At 38.9% G+C, this 21,744-nt stretch overlaps 1 protein-coding gene across 1 annotated transcript; it reads left to right on the top strand.

Moving 5' to 3' along the window:
• Nucleotides 1–477: 477 nt before the first annotated feature.
• On the top strand, nucleotides 478–20,331 carry AGA (aspartylglucosaminidase). The gene is made up of 9 exons (XM_082052159.1): nucleotides 478–698; nucleotides 2,010–2,163; nucleotides 2,821–2,933; nucleotides 9,745–9,857; nucleotides 10,881–10,995; nucleotides 13,012–13,087; nucleotides 14,007–14,114; nucleotides 16,246–16,379; nucleotides 17,224–20,331. The coding sequence occupies exons 1-9, from the start codon at nucleotides 554–556 to the stop codon at nucleotides 17,322–17,324; spliced, it is 1,059 nt and encodes a 352-aa protein (XP_081908285.1). The 5' UTR covers nucleotides 478–553; the 3' UTR covers nucleotides 17,325–20,331.
• The last annotated feature ends 1,413 nt before the right edge of the window (nucleotides 20,332–21,744 follow it).

Genomic DNA, 21,744 nt, shown 5'->3' with positions numbered 1-21,744 from the left:
AGCAAGGCATTTTACAGATTCTTCCATAAGTGATTTGCTAGAGTAGACCCCAAAATGCACTCGTTGCAGAAATCTCTCCACTTCTGACAAAAACATATATGTTAACAAGGCAGCACATAAAGATGCTTCATGAGAATCTCTCGAGCACACACGGAGACTGCTTTTGAACGCACTTTATCTGCCGTTCCTGGCTGGCCCTGGGTCTCTTCTGGCACCCACCACACAGCCCCGTTCCCACCACCGCGGCTCATCTCCAATACTGGTCACCTCATCGACAGACAGTGACCCCCGCACAAACAGGCCGGCTTCCACACACGCAGGGGCATACAATACACATAAAGTCTATTTTAATATGCTCGCGGCCTTTGCTAGGAGCCATTTAGGATTTTCCTTGTCACAACAACGTTCCCTCAGAGAACCTACAGCAGGCTCGGACCGCTGCGGAACGACCAGCCCTTCCTCCCATGTCGTATCGCTCCGCCGCGGCCGGGCCGCATGCGCCGCCGCAGCCCCTTGGTTGGTGCCGGCGCGGTGAGGGCCGGGCCAGTCGGCGATGGCGGCGGGACGCGGCGGCGGCCGGGGGCGGATGTTGGTTGTACCTCTCTTGCTCGTCGCGCTGCAGTTGGCGGGCGGCGCCTCAGCGGGTGCCCTGCCTGTAGTCATCAACACCTGGGCGTTTAGGAAGGCGGCAGAGACAGGTGCCCCGGCGGGAGACCGGGCCGGGGGGGACACAGGGCAGGGCAGTGCCGATCGCTCCGTCGCTCCTGCTGAGGGGCCGGCGGCGGGCTCTGGGAGTCGACGTTGGCTTAAAAACAAAGTCTGAGCCGTGACGGCGCTCATCTGTGGCAAGAAGAGGGGGCTGGGACTTCGCTTCCGTTAAACGGCTCCGGCTGCAGCGGGCCCGGGCTCTCGTGCAGCCCGCGCTGCCGCTCTCACGGGTCAGGCGAGCCCCGGGCCCGGCAGCGGAGCGGCGGGAGGGGACTCTGCCTGTTGGGAAAGCGCCTGTGTCGGGTCTCCGGGGAGCTCGGCCCCAAACCGGGCCTGGGGCTGCCAGGTTACTTGCGCATGGGAAGAGGCCAAGCCCTTAAGCTGCTGTTTGCATTGATGGCGCTCTGTCGCTGAGCTCTGGTGTTGCCTGTAAACATATCGTTTAAATGGTGGGAAAAATGCGTTTAAAAAAAAATAATAAAAAGGACGAGGAGGTTATGAGCTGTGGAAAAGTTAAATTAATAGCATTCTTTTGCTAATAATGTGGTCTGCACTCCTGTGGCTATTTGCAATGGTGGCTTGTTTTTTAAGGGTACCCTTCTGAGATTGAGGAGGAGGAAGCAGGATTGCTGCTGGCGGTGGCAGCAATCTTAGGCATCCTGGAAAGTCTTGCCTGGGGTGCAACCTTGTGAAATGTCGTAGGTGCGAAGCCTTCAGGCCCACTTTATTCAAGTCATGTCATTTGGCACGTCTCTAGTGTCTTACAAAACTGCACCACGAGCTAGATCCTAAAGAACAGAAGACTAAGGGTTGAACAGGAGAATGCAGAGTATTCTAATTCATATATACTTAATATATACATGAAGTATATATATTCATATATACTAATTTATTGTATATAGTTTCTACTTTCCTTTTTTTCTTATGTAGTTACTGATGTTGGCTTAGATCTTTTAGATCACTGTGTGTTCTAGGTATTTTATTCTGCAGCTGGACACTTAGTGTTCCCACATGAAGCTTTTGAGGGCCGCTTCTTACAAGTTTTTGTTTGTTTGTTTTTGAGTTAGAAGATTTGCTTTCCTCTCTCCCCCCCACTCCCACTTAAAAGGCTTTAAACAAGCAATGATAAAATAATGGTTGGTTTTGGGCAGAGGAGGCTATTTAATACATAGAAGCTCTGATGATTGTTAGCAAATAACACCTTCCCAGTCATCGTCATCATGTTAATCTTTAAAACATTCTTTAAAGCAGTAGTGGAGACTGTTTTACCGGTGGCATTTAATTATTTGTGTTAATTACAGCTTGGAGAGTATTGCAGTTGGGAGGTTCTGAGCTGGATGCGGTGGAGAGAGGCTGTGGTCAGTGTGAGATTGACCAATGTGATGGGAGCGTGGGATATGGAGGAAGCCCAGATGAAAGTGGAGAAACAACACTGGATGCAATGATTATGGATGGGTAAGAAAACTGCATGGACAACAGAATAATTCCTGTAATTTTTAGTGCACTTTCATGTAAAGGTGGTTAGAGAGATCTTCTTGGTTTAGGGCAGACTGTGGGACAAGTTATATGTTAAGTTGTGGAATGAGGAAAAATCCTTACCTAAGGGGTGGAATAGTAACTAAGCAGGTTGTTATATTATAGAATCTTTACATGTAGTACAACAATCCAGATGTAGATATAGCAGTTGCAAAGCAGATGGCTTGTAGCATTTTTAAGCTTTTCCCTTTACATCCATTCCATAAGTATTTCACTTCTGGGGCAGTTGTCTTCTATACTTTATTTACCATTTAAAGCTGTCCTGATGAAAAAGTAATTGCAAGTGTTTGGCTCATGTTGTGAGTTTATGTAACAAAGCAGTTACTCTACTGACAATGTTATTGTAAATGGAGTTACAGTTAATTGAGCAACATCCCCATGCCTGTAAAAGCAAACAATATATGTATGAAGTTTTTCCCTACTAGTGTGATGCCATCTATCTATAGCATAGAACAATTAAAGCAATGTTTTAACAAAGCAAGCTTTTTAATTTAGATGAGAACGGATTTTTGTCTAATAAAAAATGTACAAGTATTCTTGTATTTTTAATAAGTTTTTTATATTTCTTATTTCCAGTAACACTATGGAAGTTGGGGCAGTTGCGGATCTCAGACATGTAAAAAATGCAATTGGTGTAGCGCGAAAGGTCATTGAATACACTAAGCATACATTGTTAGTGGGAGAGTCAGGTAATTATTCCTTTAACTGTTTCCAAGTCACACCCTCTTCTTAAAACACTTCCAGTTAAAATGGCCATATATTAATCTTGGTAATATAGGTGGAAGTATTCTCTGGCAATAAAATGAATCTAGTCAAATATTTTAGAAGTGTTAACTATGAATTAGATTTTATTCCATTATTTGCACATAAAAAGAAAAATACAATTTTATGGTCTTTCCACCAACTTAACTGCAAATATTGACTTGTAATCCCAAGGCTTAGTTAATACCACTGATATCTAATGTATCAAAGATGGCTTGATACGAGACACTATAGAAGCTATTAGATGTAAATATTTAAAACCATGGAGTAACTTTGTGTAAGGAATAACAATTAATAGACACTACAGTTACATTTTAATATTTTAGTGTATATTGAGTAAGATTACTGTATTTCATAGTTTAAAAATACTAGTGATAGCTTGCTTCTTCCAAGCTCAGGATCAGATAGCTTACTTTTTCTAAGCTCAGGATCAGAGCATCCCCACACGCAGGAAGGCAAGGAAGGGAGCCAGGAGACCTGCGTGGTTAAATAGGGATCTGTTGGGTATGCTTAAGCAGAAGAGGCGAGTTTACAGGTCATGGAAGCAGGGGCTGGCCACTTGGGAGGAATATAAGGCTGCTGTTAGAGGATGTAGGAAGGCAGCTAGGATAGCCAAGGCCTCCTTAGAATTAAACCTGGCAAAAGGGGTCAAGGACAGCAAAAAGAGCTTTTTCAAATACATAGCAGATAAAACTAACACAGGAGGCAATGTAGGCCCACTGATGAATGGGGTGGGTGCCCTGGTGACAGAAGATACAGAGAAAGCAGAGTTACTGAATGCCTTCTTTGTCTCTGTCTACTCTGCCGGAGGTTGTCCTGAGAAGCCCTGTACCCCTGAGACCCCGGATGAAGCCAGGTCAATGGAGGAGTTTGCTTTAGTCGATGAGGACTGGGTTAGGGAGCAATTAAGTAGTCTGGACATCCATAAATCCATGGGTCCAGATGAGATGCACCCATGGGTGCTGAGGGAGCTGGCTGAAGTCATTGCTAGACCGCTCTCCATCATCTTTGCCAAGTCTTGGTAAACGGGAGAGGTGCCCGAGGATTGGAGGAAAGCAAATGTCACTCCAGTCTTCAAAAAGGGCAAGAAGGAGGACCTGGGTAATTATAGACCGGTCAGCTTCACCTCCGTCCCTGGGAAAGTAATGGAACGGCTTGTCCTTGGTGCCATCTCAAGGCATCTCAAGGATAAGAGGGTTATTAGAGGCAGTCAGCATGGCTTTACTAAGGGTAAGTCATGCTTGACCAACCTCATAGCCTTTTATGAGAATGTAACAAGGTGGATGGATGATGGCAGAGCGGTGGATGTGGTCTACTTTGACTTCAGCACAGCGTTAGACACAGTCTCCCATAGCATCCTAGTTGCTAAGTTGAGGAGGTGTGGTCTGGACAATAGACTAGTGAGGTGGGTTGCAAATGGGCTTAAGGAGAGAAGCCAGAGAGTGGTAGTCAATGGTGTGGAGTCTAGCTGGAGGCCACTATCTAGTGGAGTGCCTCAGGGGTCAGTACTGGGGCCAGTATTATTCAGTATATTCATTAACGATTTAGACGAGGGAACAGAGTGTACTATCAGCAAGTTTGCTGATGACACTAAGCTGGGAGGAGTGGCTGACACGCCAGAAGGCTGTGCTGCCATCCAGCGGGATCTGGACAGGCTGGAGAGTTGGGTGGGGAATAACCTGATGAAATTTAACAAGGGAAATTGTAGAGTCCCGCATCTGGGCAGGAACAACCCCAGGTTCCAGTATAGGCTGGGGAATGACCTATTAGAAAGCAGTGTAGGGGAAAGGGACCTGGGGGTCCTGGTGGAAAGCAGGATGACCATGAGCCAGCACTGTGCCCTTGTGGCCAGGAAGGCCAATGGCATCCTGGGGTGTATTAGAAGGGGGGTGGTTAGTAGATCAAGAGAGGTCCTCCTTCCCCTGTACTCCGCCCTGGTGAGACCCCATCTGGAGTATTGTGTCTGGAGTATTGTGGGCCCCTCAGTTCAAGAAGGACAGGGAACTGCTGGAGAGAGTCCAGTGTAGGGCAACAAAGATGATTAAGGGAGTGGAGCATCTCCCTTATGAAGAAAGGCTGAGGGAGCTGGGTCTCTTTAGTTTGGAGAAGAAGAGACTAAGGGGGGACCTTATTAATGTCTATAAGTATATAAAAGGTGAGTGCCACGAGGACGGAGACAGGCTCTTCTTGGTGGCAAACGATAGGACAAGGGGTAGTGGGATCAAGCTGGAACACCAGAGGTTCCACTTAAATTTGAGAAGAAACAACTTCTCAGTGAGGGTGACGGAGCACTGGAACAGGCTGCCCAGGGGGGTTGTGGAGTCTCCTTCCCTGGAGACATTCAAAACCCACCTGGACATGTTCCTGTGTGACCTCATCTAGGCGTTCCTGCTCTGGCAGGGGGATTGGACTAGATGATCTTTTGAAGTCCCTTCCGATCCCAAACATACTGTGATACTTTGAATATAAAAAATTACAGTATGTGTTGCACTCCTAGGCACAACCAGAGAGTGATAGCAAACTGGAGGAACAGTTGAGCTTTTAAAACACGAGCTGCTACTGTTAGAATAGTACTGGTTTCAAAAGAGATATAGATTCCAGGGAGTAGTGAGTGGAAGGTTACTTGGCTCACACACAGTTAAGGACTTTTAAAATGTATGTGTGTGTGTTCAGAAAGAAATGTGGAGATAGTGTGGAAATTGACATCTGAGCATGAAGGGTGAGTCAAGTGCTTTGAAATTGATAAGATAAAATATTCTTGAAGGAATTAATGTGTACAGAATGACAGAGAAATAAGTGCAGCAGCACTTTTTGATGGAGTAAAATAGGGCAATAGAGGGAGGTGAGGACAGTGTTTGACAGAAGGTCTGAAAAGAGAGATAGATTTGCAGATTCTATTTAATTCGAGCAGTTGGCCTTGATGAGGTTAAAAGTGGCTTTGATAAAAAAGACTTCACAGGTGATACTGAAAACAAATTGGTCAGATGTTAAATAGAGGAGGAGGAAATGCACATAATACTCCTTTCCCCATCATTGACAGTTATCAAAATATTTTTAACTTTTGATTGGTAGAATAAGTAGAAAAGATAAGGAAAAATGAAGAAATGCAAGAGTTAAAGTGCTGATTTAAAATATGTTTTCCAGTCTAAGAAGATATCTCTTTGCATAATGCAGACATGTGGACAAAGCTGTTATGCTTAGTCCTTGCTGTCTGTGAGAACTCCCTCAGGAGAAACTGTCTAGCAGTAGTGGTGAAAGAAAGTCAGGAATGCTGAAGATATATCTGAGTAAAAATTTGAGACGGTGATAAATGTTAGTGAATGAATCAAAGCAGTGGAGAAATTGAGAAAGAATAGTATTTCTTATGAAATAATGTGTTTTTGTGGAAATAGGAACTTGGATGAAGGAAACTCTAGCTGTCTTTACCAGGTGAAGATTGATTAAGAGAAGATAGAGCTATGGCTTCAGAGGAATATAGTTGAACCTGCAAAAAAGCACGTGAAAGAAATCATAGTTTGTTTTCTAAATAATTTACATTTTCACCAGAAAAGCAAGTTAAAATAGAACAACCTTTTAATATAAATGTGTATAATGTCTGCAGGCTTTTTAAATTCAAGATGCAATATTGCTGAGGTTATTCTTCATTTTTTAACTCATAACAAAACTGCAGTTTTATTTGAACATATTCAGTGGTATAATCCAGGAAAGTCTGCCTGTCTCCTAAAATTTCATTTCTATGAGTGGTGGACAGTAGAGAGGAGGAAGCAAGCTGTGGCATGCATTAATTTTTTGTATTGATCATTTAAAAATGTGTGAGCAGTCCATTGATCCTTGCAGTAAAGTTTTAATGAAAGTAACATGAATTTTTTGTTTTCAGTGTTAAAAACACTGACAGAATCTGTTAGTGTCATGACACCTGAATAGTCTTCACAGTTCTGTTTACTTTGACTCAAAAAGTTCAAGCTTAGGTATTTTAAGGGCTTTGCTACACAGAGAACTTAAGGAAGAGGATGTATTATAGAATCACAGGATGCTTGAGGTTGGTAGGGGCTTGAGGTCTTCTGGCTCAACTCCCCTGCAGAAGTAGGGTGACCTAGAGCTGATTGCCCAGAACCGTGTCTGGATGGATTTTGAATATCTCTAAGGAAGGAGACCTTATAATATCTGGGCAACTTGGTTATCCTTCTAATTGCTTTTGACATTCCTTGCCAGATTCAACTTCAGGTGGGCTTTGGCTTTCCTAACCTCATATCTACATGCTCAGACAGTGTCTCTATATTCCTCCCAGATTACCTGTCCTGCTTCCACCTTCTGTAAACTTCCCTTTTATGTCTGAGTTTGCCAGGAGCTCCTTGTTTATCCATGTAAGTCTCTTGGCTTTTCTGCCTGGCTTCCTGCTCATTGGGTTAGAGTGCTGTTGAGCTTGGAGGAGATGATTCTTGAGTATCAGCCAGCTTTTTCAGACCCCTCTTCTGTCCAGGTCTCATGGGACTTTTTTTAAGCAGATCCCTGCAGAGGCCAAATTCTGTTCTCCTGAAGTCCAGGCTTGCGATCTTGCCTCTTGCCCTCTTCCCCCTCTCCAGATTCTAAACCCCACCATATCATGATGAGTGCAGCAAAGGCTGCCTTCAGCCTTCACATCCCCAAGGAGCCCTTCTTTCTTTGTAAGTATGAGGTCCAGCAGAGCAGCTCTCCTCATTGGTGCTTCTGTTACTTGTGTCAGGAAGTTGTCATTGATGCTCTTTAGAAACAACCTGATGTGCTTTGTTGCCCTTCAGCACATCTTCTTTTTAAAATAGCCATGCCTCTGATTATTGATAAAAGAACTGGTAGTCTTCTAACATAAAAAATAAAAATGTCTGGTAGTGTGAGTCAGCAGGTTCTAAGTCCAGAAATGAAAAGTTGTCTCAGAGGCTGTGAACACTGAAATAATTATTCAGTGAACAAGATCATTTAAATTTGATAACTTTTAAAGTCTGAAGTCATATTGTTGTGTCATTTTCACCTGGTAAATTAAAATTTAACAAATTGCATTATTTTACCTCTCTGCCCCCCCCCCCCCCCCCAAAAAAAAAAAATGCAAAAGAGGCTTTGAGGATAATTCAAATTGGGGAAGCGAAGAAATTGTTGTATCATATTGCATGAGGTAGCTGATCCTGTGAGTTATATGTGAACAGTTTTTAGCTAATTGCAAACTATGATGAAAGCTTCAGCCATCCTCAGAAGAGGAGGATGACACTGGTGGTGATAAAATTTGTCTTGAACAAAAAAAAGTCATGCAAGTCAAGGCTGGTGTCGTCTTTGACCCTTGTTGTTGTAGATGTAAGCCAGAATATAACCAAAGGTAATGTGTTTTTACAGCTAAGGTTTATAATGACATTAGTGTACATAGGAATGTGTTGGTGTAGCTTTTGTTGAACAGATAACCACAGTGATCGGTTCTTGCAGTTGTAAAAGAGCTGCATTTTACATTCATTGTTTAATTTCTTTAGGAAAGGTCATAGAAAACTGGCAATAAAGGCCCTGTATACCAGTGTAGACTGATGGGGGAAATTCAGTGCAGAATGATTACAAACGAGGAAAAAAAGAATAATTTTGCTTATCATCTGCCAAGATGATAATAGACAGGAAAGTTTCATAATCATAGTGTGCCTGACCTTTTTGTCCTAGACCAGCAATCCAAGTAAAAAGTTGAGAGAGTAAAAATGTCCAACTCTGCTTGCTGGAATAGAAACAAAGTTTCAAAAGTCATGAAAGAATGACTGGCAAACATGAACAAGCACAATTTTACCTTGAAACAAAAAAACTGCCTATTTGTTCTAAAAGCTGGAAATAAAATATCTGTTTAATTGAAGCTGTCAATTTTATTTTGCTCTGAGCACAAAGAGACTTGAATTGTGTCAGTTTTTAAGACAAACACAGAAAAACTGTCCAAAAATAATTGAAAGCTTTTCTTAGTTCTTGGACTGGAGAAGCTTGTTCAGCTGTGTATTGTAGTGACATTATTATCCAGAATTGGTAATATAAATTGTTCAAGCATCTGAGTCTAGCAACAGTATCTGTTACTAAGTAATATCAAAGGTATCTACAACTAAAAGATTGAAGAACAGTTGATCTTTTTTTCTTTTCCCTTTCTCTAACTGTAAAAGCCATTCTTAGAACTGTATCATTTTTTCATTGCTTGTGTTGGTATTTCTTTTGCTCCCTTGATGCATAGTGCATTAATTTTCAAAACAAGGAAACAGTCACTTTTAAAGCTGCAAGGAAAAAGTATCATATGATGTAAGCTGGTGGATTGATTTCTGCTAGTGTCAGTGTTTTAGTGGCAAATGTTGTGCCACATTGTTACTTAGATTTCATGAAAGACTAGCTTTTTAAGGGAAATTTATTTGTATCATTTATTTAAATATTTTTTGACACACACAGCCCAGGCCACTCTTGCTCCAGGTTATTTGTGTCCATTTGATGAACAGAGTTGAATTGGTTTCTCTTCAAATGCTGCAACTTACATGTGTTAACATAGTGAATTGGGGAAATTTGATATGGCCAGTGAAGGGAGAGTTTGTTGCTGCAGTTGTACATCACTATAATGGCTGATACTGCTCTCTGAAGATGTATTTCTCACCTCCACAGAAAATACAGAGTTTCTTGATTTCTAGATAACATTACATTAATGCATTATCTTATAATGTATAAAAAATTAAATAAATTGTTTTGGATTTGTTGTTGCTTTTCAAGCCTCCCTGTTTGCTGTAAAAATGGGGTTTCCATACGAAGATTTAACTACCCAAGAATCTCTTTTGGTGTATTCAAAGTGGCTCAGTCAAGACTGTCAGCCAAACTACTGGAAGGTACAGTGCAGTGGTTGTGGTGACAGGAGGGGTTAGAAAGTCAGTAATGCAGCATTGCCTCTTCCTTTCAGCTTATATTGAAGTTGTGCTTTCCATGTAAAGGAAAAAAAAGTTTTACTTATTAAACAGGACAAATGTGGAATTACCAAGCATTTGGTAGAATCAGGAAGAGTATGTGTCTAGCTCTTATTTCTTAGATCCTGTTGGTTTTTATGTTGCTGCAGTAGTGTTTTTGTGTATTTTTTATTACCTCTAAATTTGGACAGGACTTCTTCAACTAAACAAAATAGAGTATGTATTTTTTGATGCATGTATAAATTTCTGAAACAAAATCTTACAGTAGCAATTAAGGTCCTTAAATAGGCTTTACGCAGACCTGTGAACACATCAGGTTAGTGCAGCTGTCCATGTTAAACTTACCTGTTATGCTGAGGTTGGTTTGTTGGGGTTTTTTGTTTGGTTTGGGATTGGTGTTGCAGATTTCTATATGTCTGTACATTGTGTTCATTGTTTCTGGGATGTGAAATGCTGCATTGCTGAACCATTTTAATTCAATACAAATTCTGTTTTTCAGTTGGGAAAATATCTTGACTATGATATGTACTTGACAATAATATCTTGGCTTGGCATTAATAAAACAAGCTCAGTTCCTCTGGTGGGTTTTTTTTAGCTTGAAAATGTTCTTTGTTTTGCTGAAAAATAAGTTGGGTTGGGTTTTTTTGAGTTGTTTTCCTGTTTGTTGGTTTCTGTTTGTTTTGTTGTTTTGTTTTTTAACAGTCACTTGAGCAAAGGAGAATAATTTAAATAACATAACTTTATAGTAGAAAGAACTTTTTACCATATAGTATCAGAATTCAGTCTTTATTCTTTAAGCAAAACAACTTGCAGGGTTTCAGTACAGCTGTATAATTTAAGTATTAGGCATCTGATACCTGTGTAGTAGATTATAGATATTGATTGTAGTATTTTTAAATGTATCTGTCACGAAGCGTATTATTCACGCAAATAAAAAAATAATTACAGAATGTGGTACCAGACTCTTCAAAATCCTGTGGACCATACAAACGGCCTGAAAACGTAACTTCTAAAGAAGAACAGACCATCTCAGAAAGAAGTGTTCATAATCATGATACAATTGGTAACAACTTTTCATAATTCTGATGCTGATTTTTTTCCTCATTCTCCTATAGATTAAATCATACCGAGTTTAAAGGAAAATATTTAATATAGACATTATTTCCTATTTATAGTGTTTCCAAGATTGTGTTACTTATGTGTTAGAATGGAGTGCCTAAGAGTAGGATTTGTTGGCTTGTTTTTGTTTTTCCAGTTCACTGGCTGCACAACCCCTTGCTGCATTTTTTTCCCTTAGCTGTTTTGTTCATTGCCCTACTGCTTTTTCCCTCAGATAGCTGCCCAAGTAATTATGCCAAGGTATGTATGCTTAGAAAACTGATCAGGGTTAAAAATAATTATTTTTATCTTGATTATGGTTATCTTAGGTCAAATCTCCCCTGTAGCTGTCAGACCAACTTAAAAGACTTTGTGGTGCTGGAAGACATGAGTAAACAGTGAAGTCTTATTGCCAAGCAAAAGCCATGTTTGTCAAACAGTCCTTAAACTAATAAAATAAAGCTTGCTTTGATTTTTCTTCTGTTCTGGCTTTTGACTAAATCAATACATTTTTACAAAAACTAATATTCTTAAAACAGGTTAGCAGTAGTAGTCCCAGAGACTTCTGATTGCTTACTTACTGAGGTCTGTTAATTGCTAAGCTTATAAGTTGATTAATGAGCAGATCAGACAAAGGACGGGAGCAGTTACAGATTCATGTCTTTCAAAGCTTTATACTTTGTAGTCTTGAAAATTGTCCTTTTTGGTTTAGTCTGGATTTTTCTCAGTTGAGCAATTCAGAACATTCGGCCTGACAATGTTTGCAATACTGAGAATTAAGAAGTTGTTTCAAGTGTGAATACTTTTTCTTTGCTTCCAGTCCACCCGACTAATAATGAATTAATGTTCTACAGAAGTCAGGCAACCTACCCAATTCTTAAGTTGGTAGGTAGCTTTCTTTACTGGAATATACAGTCTTCAGCATGTGCTAGAAAACTCAGAAATTGTGGAATGTCAGGATGAAAGGGGGAATCTGCTAAATATAGTTCAGGAATTGATGTGTCATTAAGTAGTCCTAAGCTGTTTTGTACTAAATGATGGTGCTTGCATTTGTATTTCAAGTTCTTCCACCCCGTTGTTTTATACATGAAATGCCACCTTGACTACCACCTTTCGAGAAGAGTCTTAATTGAGAAAGCATTTAGGAAGTTGGTAGGAACGGATGCCTTTCCAGTCTTTTTGCAGAGGCTAATGGTAGCCATAGAGTCAACGCCTTCAAGCTTTTATCTTCTACTGGTCGGGAAACTTTTCTATGAGAAGGAGTTACTGCTTGGTGAGATCAGAGAATCAAAACTCAACTCTTTGAATTCTGCTTCTTGGCTCTCACTTTGTACTGGAGTTTGCCAGCAGCAATTTTTGCCCTATCCTAAAGAGGTGAAGTCTTGGTCTATGGAGAAACAGCTGATCCCAAATCCTGTTCCAAGTGGCAATCTAAACTTCTCTAAAATGAGGCAGTGTCTTCCTTGTCAGCACAAAATTAGTGAGGGGTAGGCTTATTCACACATTTGATTGCCTGTCATGTAATTTTTGTTACTTCAGTAGGCAGTATTTCACCTGCCAACTTTCAGTTCATTTTTCTGACTTCTTTTTAATCTCCCTAAAGCATGATTTTTGATTTCTAGACTTTGTTCTGATGGTACTGGTGCCGGATGTGGTGTCACCATGTACTTGTTCTCTAGTGGTTAACATTGGTGTATATCAGCAGAGAGTGGCTGCCTGGGAAGCAGTGCCATACACCTCTAAACAATGTGGGACTCACTGTTCTAGATTCCACTATGTGCTTTTGTAATACATCCAAAAAGCTTCCAAATGTGTTATTTAAATAGCTTGTTTTCTATAAGAGTACGATGTTTCTGTATTTCAGGGTATCAGTAGTTTGAATAGTCTGGGTATTGTGGTTCTGTTTCATAATGAGAGTGTCAGTTTAATAAATCTATTAGGAATGTTTCTGAATGTGTTTCATCCCTGTTGAAAATTTTAGGTATGGTTGTAATTGGTAGGAGCGGAACTGTTGCTTCTGGGACATCTACTAATGGTGCAGTCCATAAAATTCCAGGGTTAGTATTTCTGGTTTTGCAAAAAAGCTTTTTTCCCACCTCATTTCCTATGTTAAGCCTATCTAAAGGTTTTATGTTTTAGACTGTGGTGATCATAAAATGGCCTTATTTATTTCAGGGCACTGCCATAAATCCTAATACTGAGAAACTGATTCAGTTGCAAGATAATTTGTGTGTGTTTGAGAGAATGCTTGTTTTTCAGCTGCCTTAATTCACAATACAGAAATACAAACAACTGGCACAGTTGTGAGACAGCTTGCAAGGCAAGGCACCAGACACCGACAAGTGTTTTGGAGAGGTGCACAGTTTCCAAAGAAATGTACACGGAATCAGAGCCCTAGGCATGTGTTTTGTCTTTGAGATTTTTTTCTGCCCAGTTAGGAATCTTGTCTGTCAACCAAGTCAGACAACTTCTGGATTTAGCAACAAATTATTGAACATACTAATGTCCCTAGCTGCTTACTGTTGCCCACTGGCTAAACCTTATTGCCCTAACTATAGCCAGTATAATAACAAACAGTTGTGCATTGGAGGTGGGTTAAGCCGCAGGTCAGTCAGGTTATCACAGATCACTTTTATGAGCAGTTTTAAAGCAAGATTTCTGACTGCAGTGGAGTGACCTCTTTACCTGTTCTGTTCTCCCATGAGTTTAACGCTAACCCAGCTGGAGGCAGGAAGGTTGACAAAGTTAAAAGTGTGCCCAAGTCGTAAGAACTTGCCAATATCAGGCCAAGAGCTACTACACTAATGCAATCCCACTGGAATTACTAAATTATAGTTTTTTGATAGTTTCAACTTTGATGGGGTTTTTTGTTTTTATTTAGGGGTTTTGGGTTTTTTTTTGTTTTGTGGGGTTTTTTTGTGTGTGTGGTTGTTTTTGTTTTGTTTTGTTGATTTTTTTCTTCGTTGTTCACTACAGCCGTGTAGGAGATTCTCCAATAGCTGGAGCAGGATCCTATGCAGATAGTACAGCTGGAGGAGCTGCAGCCACTGGGGATGGTGACATCATGATGCGCTTCTTACCCAGGTTTGTCCTTAGGGCAGACTTTGCTAGCTTTTTCTAGCAAAATGTGAACTCAGCAAATGAAGTAATTGATTAAAAAGACAGCCTGACTTACTGGCTGCTGAAGTGGGAGGAAAGGAAGGAATGGAAGGTGAAAGAACACTAGCAAAATCAAATCATCCTTATGATCTGTTTTAAAAGAAGTGACTTCTTAAATATCTTGATGACAGATCTCCTTAATACTGCCATGTTGTGAGCAAACAGGCAGCAGGTAATGAGTATGTTCCCAATTCCCAACCTGCATGCTTTTTAACAGAACTGATTAGCTTTCTCCTCCAGAGTGTTTTGGTGTGCGGGAAAAAGTGTTATAAATTGTAGAAAGGATGAGGGCCAAGTCTCAGATTACTCAGGAGGGTGGGAAGGTGTCACTGTAACAGCCCTATGTCATTTCATCTAATCTGAAACTGGAAGAGATGTTTTAGTGCTGTTGTCACGGTTCCATAACCCATGTAAAATATGGCTGTTTTCATCACTGAGTCTTGACAGTCATTTTTGTGGGTTGGTCTCAATAGGAATGAGTTATAGAAGTCTGTGCTGAATATAATGGGCACTGATGCTTGAAAGAATATATAGCAGTGGCCTTCATATTACTTGGGTGCTTTTCCTGAAACTGGCAGTTATGAATTCCTGCAAGCTGTTGCATATTTACAAATGTCCTCAATGAGTTTCAAGCTGTTCCAAGCCAGGCTTCAAATAAAAGGCAATTGACAACTTCATGAATTATCATGAGGTATTAGATACCAACAGTAGTCGTGAGTGAAGCTCCACTATGAGGTTAATCAATAAAAGCTTACATTACAGTCTAGTAGCCTGAAGGATTTGGCTGTAATGCTTAAAACATTTTATGTTGGTACTACTAGGTTTTAGAAAACTCAGACGAGGTAGTTAATCACAGATTCCTTGTAGAGATAGATCTTTTCTAATTCCATGTTATTTAGATATTCCCACATGAAAACAAAGAACAGAATTGACCTGCCAGAAGTGAAGGAAGCGTCAAATAAAGGGCAAAATTGCTAGCATTTTCTGCCTACCTTCTTTGAGATAGTAGCATCTTACTGAGATTTTGATTAGTGAAGAGACCCCTGTGAAATACAGCTTTCTATTCAGACAGTTATCTTTAGATAACTTGAACCTAATTGATTGTTTAAATAAATCAAAGATAGCAGGAACTCTCAAAATGCAAGGAAAGTTGTCTTCAGCAGTACTTTGATAAGATATATAGTTAATGCTATCTGTAGATGAGTCTTAGTGTAACAAGGGTTGGTCTTGGTATATCCGTCTTTCATCAAGACAAAATCTAGTGTGGTTTACTTGTAAGTTATGCATTATCTTTTAATCTTCAGGTTCTGAAAGAAACTGACAACAAAAGTAATTTTTTTGCCTCTGAGGACATTTTGGAAATGCAACTGATTCATGTCAAGCTCATATAGTCATTTGTCTAATGATACTGTAGATACAAAGGAAGTTTATGTTGATTACTCTTGCATTTAGAATAAGAGGGTTTTTTTTTTATCTTGGCTTTCAAAAAATTTGAAATTGGCTCAAAGCTGTGATCAAAACACTGCACCTTCATATTCATGAAATAAAGAAAATATGTCAATTTTGAGTCTTTCAGGAAGTTTTTTCTGAAAGATTTTTTTAATGCTTACTGAAATCAATAATTATCAGTAATGTAATATCAGAGGTTAACTTTCTTCAAAACATCTTGATGTGGGCCTTTTTGAAAACTAGTAATAAATTTTAATGTCAAACTTAATCAGGCAATGAAAAATAAAAGCCAGTAACTCTCTAACTGCTTCTTCAGTTCTTCAACTGATCTGTTGCTTAGCCTCTTTTACTTGCAAATGATCAGAGAGTTCTCCCAGGCTTGGTCCTGCCCTAGAATGATAGATGGCAAAGATGACATCTTGCAGTCCCTTTTAGTCCTGTTTCTAATTACTTTTGTAGAACTTGAGTTATAATTGCCAATATGAAGTTTGGCTAAAGATTATTTATCATGTGTTTCCATTATGCAAAGAAATCAAAGTTTGTCAATGATATTTTAGAATATATAACCTGAGTATGGCGGTGTGGGGTTGTTTTTTTGTTTTTCCAGTTATCTAGCTGTGGAGTATATGAGGATGGGAATAGACCCAGCAGTAGCCTGTCAGAAAGTTATTTCCAGAATCCAGAAGCATGCCCCAAATTTCTTTGGCGCTGTAATATGTGCCAATACAACTGGAAGTTATGGTATGTATTTTGCTTAATAGACAAAGTTTGTTGACCCTATCTAGGTCACAGAAGTACAAAACTGAAGGTGGATTTTAAAGCAGAAGTCTTTAATTATTCTTTGTACACTGCAGCGAAACTGGCCGTTCATGATATCAAGTGCTGGTTAGCAGGGCAACTATGTCCTAGTGTGGACTTGAGATATTTTAATTTTTCCTCTGCATTTTGATGTCTTAGACTTTTACAAAATGTATGCAAGTCTTAATGAAAATCAAAAATATTTACAACCTTCATGTGTTTTCCTGGGCTGTGTATGATTAATTTGAAGTTTTAAAAGAAGAATGCTTATGCCTTCCCTAGATATAGCACAAGGCAGGGAGAATGTGACTGTTAAGCATAGCTTCAAAGTAATCCAAGATCAGTCATTGTGCCAGGCATCTCATTAGTGAACTCTTAGATCAGTAGGAAATGCAATTTGCTAATCAACATGGCTTATTTAGTTAGACTGCTTATTGCTGTTCTTTGATCTCTTATTTCCCATAGTTCTGTGTTTAAGAGATTAGTGTTGGAGGAACTCATTAAGTTAATCAGGATTGAAAGAGAGAGAGAGATTTTCCTAACTTACATTACTGTATTGAATTGTATTATAAGGGCATTAATTGCACTACAGCAGTCAGTAGCACTGTATTTTTACTTAAAAATTAAATACTTTGAAGATGTCTTGGATTAAACAGATTGTAAAATAATAATTACTCCATGGTAGTAGAATTAGTAACTGGGTCTTCAGGTGATAAAGTATAATGACAAAGGCACTAATACTAAACGTACCAAATTATAACTTTTTCTTTCTTTCTTTCTTTCCTAGGTGCTGCATGTAATAAAATTTCAGGATTCACTCAGTTTCACTTCATGGTTTCTAGCCCTTTGCTAAGTCAGCCAACTGAGCAAGTAGTAGATTGTATTTAATTTCTTTTTGTCCTATTATATTAGCATCTAAACTTAGAGGAGGAAAGTGCTAAGGTTCCCAAGGTGTTACTGTTTTAAATGGTTGTTCATTTTCACTGTTGCATAATCATGCAGACCAAGTGCAAAGTATGGTGATGGTGCAGCTACTACTTCACTGTTTTTAATATCTTCTACTTCATTATGGCTTTGTGTAGTGCAACTAAACTTAATCTGTGGTTTCCTAATCTATTTATTTTTGTAATTTATTTCTAAATGATTGTAGACTGGTGCTGTAATCTAGAACAGAGGTGTCAAACTCATTTTCACCAGGGGCCACATCAGCCTCGCGGTTGCCTTCAAAGGGACGAATGTCATTTTAGGACTGTACACCAGATCTAGAGCAAGATTTAAAAAACTGTCTTGACGTAATTTGAGGGAAGTGAACATAGTTGCAAGAATATAGTTAGTGCTGACACTTTGACAGTTAGCATAGGCAACTCTCTGTTTAAAATCTACATCTAAGTGAAATGGCTGAAACTGATGTGCTTCGCTACTGAGGTCTTTTAAGTAACAAATTTAGTAGGCATTACCTTAAAGTCCAACTCAATTCTTAAACTTTTGAAAACCTGACAATCAAACTGTGGTTCTAAATACTACAAAAAGTTCCATTGTATATTTACTTCCAAGGAATGCCAAGTTTCACCTGCTTTTTGGGGAAAGTAGAGCTTTGGTCACTTGAGAGAAGAAAAATAAATACAAACACTTACTTTCAAAGCGAGCTTATGAAGTGATCAGGTGGTCATATGCATGCAAAGAGACTCAGCATATAATGGCTATTCTAGTCTGTCTGTTTTCATAAGAACTAAGTAGCCAAAAGTGAAGAATATATGTGGCAGAAATCTGGAATAAAGGGCGGGGAGTGGGAGAGGCTCTGCCTCTACATGTGATACTTATTCTGAGAATATTTAATTGTCCTTCTAAGATTTAGTCCAGGTTTTCTTTTCTCTGGAAAAGAAAATTGTGTGCAAATGCTGATAAACAAGGAAAGGGAGTTGAAGGGTAACTGAGAAGATTTCATAGTTTTAATTTGGGGATAAGGATGATCTCTTTGTGGATGCTTCTAACTTGTTTCACAGCAGAGGAATACATTTGAATAGAGAGGACATCCAAACATCCTTGGTAGTACAAGCCTTCACGGAGTATTGTGTTGACTCTAACTGGATATGAAGACAGGTGGAAATCTTTCTGTCACCTTTTTTCTGTAGCAGAAGTAATGAATCTTAATCACAGCGATTTTCTTGTCACTAATATGCTGTGTGCTTGCCCTTCCCTGTAGCACATTTACTTCTGCAAAGGACCAATTGCATACAGAGATCATGACAGTTACCTACAGTTAATAAAGCTGGTTTTGTCACTTTCTGTGTCTAGAGTGTAATAAAACTTCAGCATCTTGAGGATTGTTCTATAGTATTTGAAGAGCTGTTAGATCACCTTCTTAATTTTGTGGCTTGCTGATCATTTGATTGAATATTTTCTAAATTTGAGCCAGGAAAAGTTAAAAGGGGGGAGCGAGTAAAATGAGGATGTTTTATCATAAACACTTTATTCTTTGCTTACTTGAATAAAATCATTGGGTAATAAAAGCAGACCTTAATTTATCATTTATATATATATATATATATATATCTGTATGTTGCTTGTGTACTGTGCCTTACAATAATTGTTGCTTTATGTTCCAAGCTGGTATCTTTAAAAGCTGGAAAAAAACATTCAAACTAGAATAGCCATCTTTAATGGTCTGCTGATGAACTTCATCAACAAAGTCATTTATTTGGAGGATTCACTTTGGTCACTGGATCTCTAGAGCACCTTGTAGCACAGAGTTCACTATAGGCCATAGCAAGCTTTAGTCAAAGGAGCTCTTACTGAATGTATCTGTAGTGGTTTAAGATAAGTTTTCTGCCTGTTCTATGTACAACCCTTCTGCCATGGTTGCTGTATCTTCAGATAACTAAGCAGTCAAGTGCAAATAGCTTAATAAAATCCCAATTATTGTTACTTTGAAGATAGCATTGTGGCTTGTCAACATAGAAGGTTCAGTACTGGCAGCTGGCTGGTAACGTCTCAGACTGCTGAAGCTGAGTCCACCAGGATTCATTTTTGTGAGAGGTTGGTACATCCATGCCTTGCTTTCTAGTGTCCTTATGCCACTCTGTGCTAGCTAGAGGTACCTTGAAGTCACTGTTACAATTCTAACTTACTGCATAATCAGCTCTTCTATACGTAAACTTGTCTCCATAAGATATATGTACTAATACATATGGTTTAATAACATAGGTTGATTTGTCATGCTGAATTAGTTATCATAAATGAAAGGGTTAGTCTGTGTAAATTATTGTAATATATTGATAATTTGACAGTATATTAAATTATAATATTGATAAATGCGCCGCTCAGATATTATGGACAGAATTCTCAATTTAAAAAAAAAAAAATTTGCTTAATATTTTGTCTTTAAAATATTTCTTTAAAGGCTGATAGTAGTAGTCCTGTTCTCTTGTGCTTAGCGGACACATGATTTTTTTTAAGAAAGCTTTTTGCAAGTACAAACTCTTGCCCAAAGTAAGCAAAACCTCTATGACAGTTGCTGCTGTGGTTGAAAAAAAAAAAGTCATTGTTTCTGATTTCAAGGAACTTTCTATTTTTAAGGTTTTACTTTTGAACTTTTACTACAAGTTGGAGGAAAAAACCTACATAGAATATGAATGTTTACAAGTTAGTGGCACAGTTCAATGTATCCTGTATGTAAAGTTGTGGGGGGGTTTTAAAGCTAACTGTGTTTTAAGTTCATTATCTTCTAGCTAGCCTGCTTTTTTTCTATTTCTAAAACTTCTTACCAAATTGTCGCTTCATCCATTGTAGACAGAAACAGAATCTTAGCTCAATGATCTGAAGAATAAAGCCAACTGTAGCTTGTTTTTGCATGACACTGAATTATTCTTTAATAAAGCAATATATATGAACCCTGGCAATGTCATGTATGTACTTGTTGAAGAACACTTTGTCGTTTGGGTTCAGTTATCTCATGACTGTTATAACTCTTTAACAACTGTGTGCATCCTTGTTCAGAAACACAGAATATGTGTAGGATTTCAGTGCTGTTATCTGTAGTCTGTGTGTGTGAGGAAACATGAGTGATACAGTTAAATTTACTCTAGCTCTCATATACAACTGGTATGTTATACATTAATCACTGAACTACAAGTGTTCTCACTAGGGGGTCTGTTCATTCCTGTTCCATTAAATTTACAGCAAAAGAACATTACTTGCATGTCTGTGGAGCAGAGGTGGCAGAATCTCAGGATTTTGTGACTAGTTTTGTTATTACTGTTGAAGCTGAGCCAGGCAGCAAACATTTTTAGATGTTTGTGCATTTAACAAAATCATCTGTGTTTTCATGCTCTTCTTTTTTTCCCCACCACAGCTGGAACCCACATAGGTAAATACAGCTGCTGGTCCAGTGTTCTCTTGGTGTGATTAGCTGATCTATTTACAGTGACAAGTGGTGGTCTGCGAAATAAAAGCACTAGCAACTTCACAGTGTGCTGTTTTTTCAGGGAATTCCTGGTTCTGGTGACTTTTTTGTTTGGTCCTAGTAGGATAGGGAAAAATCTTCTAAATAAAAGTTTTTTATTATACATTTTCCAGGTAGAGCTTTACAAAAACAATTGTGTTGTAAATGTCAGGGATTTTTTTTATTGGTTAAAAAAGGTGACTTCAAAGCTCTGCATAGATAAAAACATTTATGTGTTAGATGAATGGGAAGTTTGTTGTTTTCACCCTTTGGATACTTTCCAGGCCAACTCCAGGATATATTTCAGTTCTAATTCTGTTTGTTGGTAAATTACTATTTTGATTGCTGGCATTGTGTGAAATATAAAAAGTGGTGAGCTCTGCCATTTGAATGTAGTTGTGAAGTTGGGTTGCATTTTATATTTCTGCTTTCTTAGCATTTGTCATTTAAAGTTCCTAAGGAATAAGAAATCCAGTTCAGCAAGAAATCCAGCAGTCTTAGTTTATTTGAACATTCTTATGCACAGATGGGAAGAACCTGAAGTTGTTACTTTTCCACGACAAGCATACAGAGATTGTTATAGAACCTAACCCTCCGAACAGGAGAAAGGCTTTTTGTGAAAGTGTCCACTTAAATCTGATCTTCCGACTACATTTGCAGGCTGTGTTTAGTCTTTGTAGAATGCCAGGCTTACTGAACAAGAAAAATGAATTGTCATACTCCAACACTTTAGTTTTTGTTGTCAGTCTTACAAGATCAAAATGTTAAAGATACTTCTCTGCAAGTTTAGTAACTTCACAAATTTGTATGGTCTCATTTACAGGTGAGGTTTTTGTCAAACACTGACAGATTTTTGTACTTTTTTTT

Source organism: Streptopelia decaocto, assembly GCF_964273445.1.
Source record: "Streptopelia decaocto genome assembly, chromosome: 4".
NCBI lineage: Eukaryota > Metazoa > Chordata > Aves > Columbiformes > Columbidae > Streptopelia > Streptopelia decaocto.
This window is presented reverse-complemented; position numbering and strand designations above follow the sequence as displayed.